This window comes from Athene cunicularia (genome assembly GCF_003259725.1).
Source record: "Athene cunicularia isolate RWA chromosome 27 unlocalized genomic scaffold, athCun1 chr27_part1, whole genome shotgun sequence".
Lineage (NCBI taxonomy): Eukaryota > Metazoa > Chordata > Aves > Strigiformes > Strigidae > Athene > Athene cunicularia.
The window spans coordinates 1,830,584-1,834,039 of record NW_020799138.1 but is presented as its reverse complement, the minus strand read 5'-3'; the positions used below and the strand labels follow the sequence as shown (position 1 = coordinate 1,834,039).

Genomic DNA, 3,456 nt, shown 5'->3' with positions numbered 1-3,456 from the left:
ACCGAGCACAGAGGCCCCATTAGCATGTAATTAGGTAGATTCCAGCAAAACCATCCTGGAGCCCCCTCCTTCTCCTCACCCCCCCCCATCTCCAAAAGCCGGTCTCAGGCATCAGCACGTCAGCGAGATGTAAATTAGCACCTCCAGACGAGAGCAGAGTTCACCCTGCACTGGGCTCTGCCTTGCTGTGCCAGTGCACTCCTCGTTTTAATAGTTTAATAAAAATTAGCATAATTAACGAACATCTGTATGATCCAGAGTGGTGCAATTTGGCACTTGGAAACGAGGACTTAAACATTATTGCTGGGAGTTTAATGTTGTTTTAATTCTTTTTGGCACTGCGCAGTGAAATAAACGCTCGGTGCCGCAAGTTCTCGGCTGGCTCTCATTTGCATTTTCCTCCCTTTGATTATGAGCAATCGCGGACTACCCGGCAATTCGTCAAAGCAGAAATTATTTTAAAATACCTCATAGTGTTCAGGCTATGGCAGAGCTGGGGGGGGGTTGAGCAGAGGCTGGGGGCTCCCCGTCACGCCTGGGGGTTGCATCTCGGCCCCTCTGCCCACAGGTCTCCAGGCTACAGCAAATAAACCTGATTTTTTTTTTTTTTTCCTTCTGGTTTTGCAGTAGGATTTTTCTTCCCTGCTTGGTGAGGATAGAGGGGCAGGGGGATGGAGCATCTGCTCCTTCCGTCCCAACAGCAGCACAGGGGGGTTTGCTGGGGTGGGGGGGTCCCCGGGGAGCATCGGCATCCCAACCCGGGGAGTGTCGGGACTCCCGAGCCCCTTTCCTGGCTCCAGCGAGGGCAGCACCATCTGCAGAGCTGGAAGCGTCGGGAGCAGCGTCTGGCTCTGGTGACTCAGCCCCTGTCCCCAGCAAAGCCCTTTCCCTGTCGGGAACCAGGGATGAGCTCAGGGATGCGTTAAATGCCCCAACCAGGCTGGCGGGGTGGCAGTCAGAGCTCGTGTGGGACACGGGATGGAACGTGCTGCTGTGCACATCACTTGTAACATCATTTCCTTTTAAAAAAAAAAAATAATAATAATCTCCCGGTTTGATGGCAAACTTCTTGTGTGTGCTAACTTCTCCTCTCACACGCACGGTGGGGTGGAGGTTTTCTCTGTTTTCTGCCTCCAGTATCTGCTGTCAGGGGAAAATCGCACGTAAATCTGGGGAGGGGACACGTTACCCCGACACGATTCACCTGGAGGGGCTTCACAGAGCTCCAGGCTGGGGCCTGGGACATCCCGAGGGCCGACATCTGAAACTGAAATACCCCAAAAAGATCAGGGTGTGAATTAAACGCTGAGATTCTGAGCCAGCCCCAAGCAGGACCCGGAGCAAAGCGGGGAGAGAGGGGCAGGATGAAGGAGGGGAGGTTAGGGAGGATTTCCCAGGGGGAGAGGTGGGCCTGGGGGATTTGCTGGTGGGGGTCTGGGGGCTGCCTTCTGTACATGCAGGTGCTGAAGGCGGGGGCCTGAGCCGTGTCCCCTGCCCCAGCACTAAACCCTCGTCCCTCTGGTTGTGTCTTCCCAGGAGTACAACATGTACGGCTGGTGGGTCGGAGAGCTCAACAACGTGGTCGGGATCGTCCCGAAGGATTATCTGGTGGCTGCCTACGACCTGGAGGAGTGATGGGGGACCGTGGCACCCCAGGTGAGAGGTGGCACCCTGGGGTGCACCCGCTAGGGATGAGGCGTGGAAGCAGGTGCTGGGGTGGAGGCTCCGTTCCTGGGGTGCCCCGGCATCTCTGGGGTGCTGAGCCTTGAGGATTGTCTTTGGCTCCATCTCCTGGTCTCTGTTTTACGTGAGAGCAGGCAAGGCTGGGAACCACAGTTACAGTTCAGGGACGATCCCTCCCAGGATTTCAAGTTCTCCATGGCAGAAATGTGGTAAAACCACAGCAGCCACCTCCACTGGAGCCCGAGAGCTGGGTGTCAGCGGCTGTAACACCGACACCAGGTGCTGCAGACGCAGTGGTTTTCTCCCAAACAAAACCCTGCATTTGGCAGATGGGGAAACTGAGGCACAGGCCAGTGCTGTGACAGCAGCGTGGGTCTGCAGCCCAGCTACAGGCAGAGTCCTGACACCTGCAAGAGCTCCGCGCTCACCTGGAGATCCCCCACCCTCGTTATCCCCCCTGTGCCCACGAGTCACCAACGTGTGAGGCCGTGTCTGCCCCACTTGGTGTCCCCTTCCCCACCGTCACCCGTGTCTCCCCCCCCTCCCCAAATCCAGGTGCTGCTTCTCTCTCCTTGGCCATGCTGAGAAACCGCCGACACGTCCCTCTGCTACGGGCACCCGTTCCATGAAGAGACCCACATCCCACCGCCCAGCCCGCGCACGGTGCCCCGGAGCCGCGCTCTGCCCCGTGATACCCACTGCGATGCCGTCGGGGCATGGCAGCCCATAATAAAGGCCTTTTTTTTTTTTTCTCTTCCACATTTGGCTGCTCCAGACTTCGTCAGAGGTCTGGAGCCGGAGCTGGGTGTGAGCAGTGACCTCTCGCCTCCAGCCCCAGCTCTGAGCATCCCCAGAGCTCTCAGGTCCAGGCCCAGCCCAGCTCATGACTGAGGATTAACCCATCCTCCTCCTTCTCCTCCTCCTCCTCCTCCCGCACTTGGCTGAAGGGCCACTAGATGGTGGTAAGTACCTGCTGCCTGCAGCCTTCCCGAGGAGGGTGCCCAAACCCCCTGGGCTGCGGCGGAGCAGCCCCCCAGCACCCCCCAGCCCTTCGCCGGGGCGCGTTGGTGCCGACACAGGAGCATCACCCATGGGGTGAACCCAGACATCACCCCAACGGCCACTCCGGACACATCTGTGCAGATGTTTGCAAGCCAGGCACAACCGGGGGGGTGGGGGGGGGACCCCGAAGGCATTCAGGGGGCTGCGGGGATGCAGCCAAACTCATCCTGGTGTCTGCTGCCTCGCCGGGGTCCCGCACACGCCCTCGCTCGCACCGGTGAAAGCACCTCGCTGCCAGGCACGTCTTTGGTGTGAAGGATGGGTTTGGGATGCTCCGAGCTCAGCTCAGCAGGGCGCAAGCTTGGCTCAAATCCTGCCGGTGTTCCTGACCTGCTCCTCCAGCCCTGGGTCTCTGCAGACACGGGAGCCCGTGCCAGGGATCTGTGCGCTGGGAGAGGGAGAAAGGCTCCCTCGGCTCTGCCCCTCCTGCCTCCATTTCCCCATCCCTGAGCATCCTGCACGGCGCAGGGGCAGCTGCAGGCCCAGCAGCAAGGAACTGATGCTCTTGCCCAGGCAGATGCTCTGGTGAAAAAAAAAAAAGACAAAAAAAAAAGACCAGGCCTTGGGTTAGCCCAGCAGCCCATTAGCACTCCTAAAGCTCGAGCATCAGGAGGCCTCATCCTGCCCCAGATCCTGAGATTCACACTCTGCTTGAGGAGGGGCTGGGAAAACAGGAGAAGGAGACGGGAGCAGGATGCTTTGACCAAGCAT

At 58.7% G+C, this 3,456-nt stretch overlaps 1 protein-coding gene across 1 annotated transcript in view; it reads left to right on the top strand.

The window, feature by feature from the left end:
* The window catches only part of SKAP1 (src kinase associated phosphoprotein 1), a 150,843-nt gene extending 148,480 nt beyond the window's left edge, over positions 1-2,363 (top strand). The window contains exons 12-13 of the mRNA XM_026864605.1: positions 1,537-1,656; positions 2,239-2,363. Coding sequence (XP_026720406.1) covers positions 1,537-1,635 — 99 coding nt within the window. The 3' untranslated portion in view covers positions 1,636-1,656; positions 2,239-2,363. The remainder of the gene's footprint in view (positions 1-1,536; positions 1,657-2,238) is intronic.
* The last annotated feature ends 1,093 nt before the right edge of the window (positions 2,364-3,456 follow it).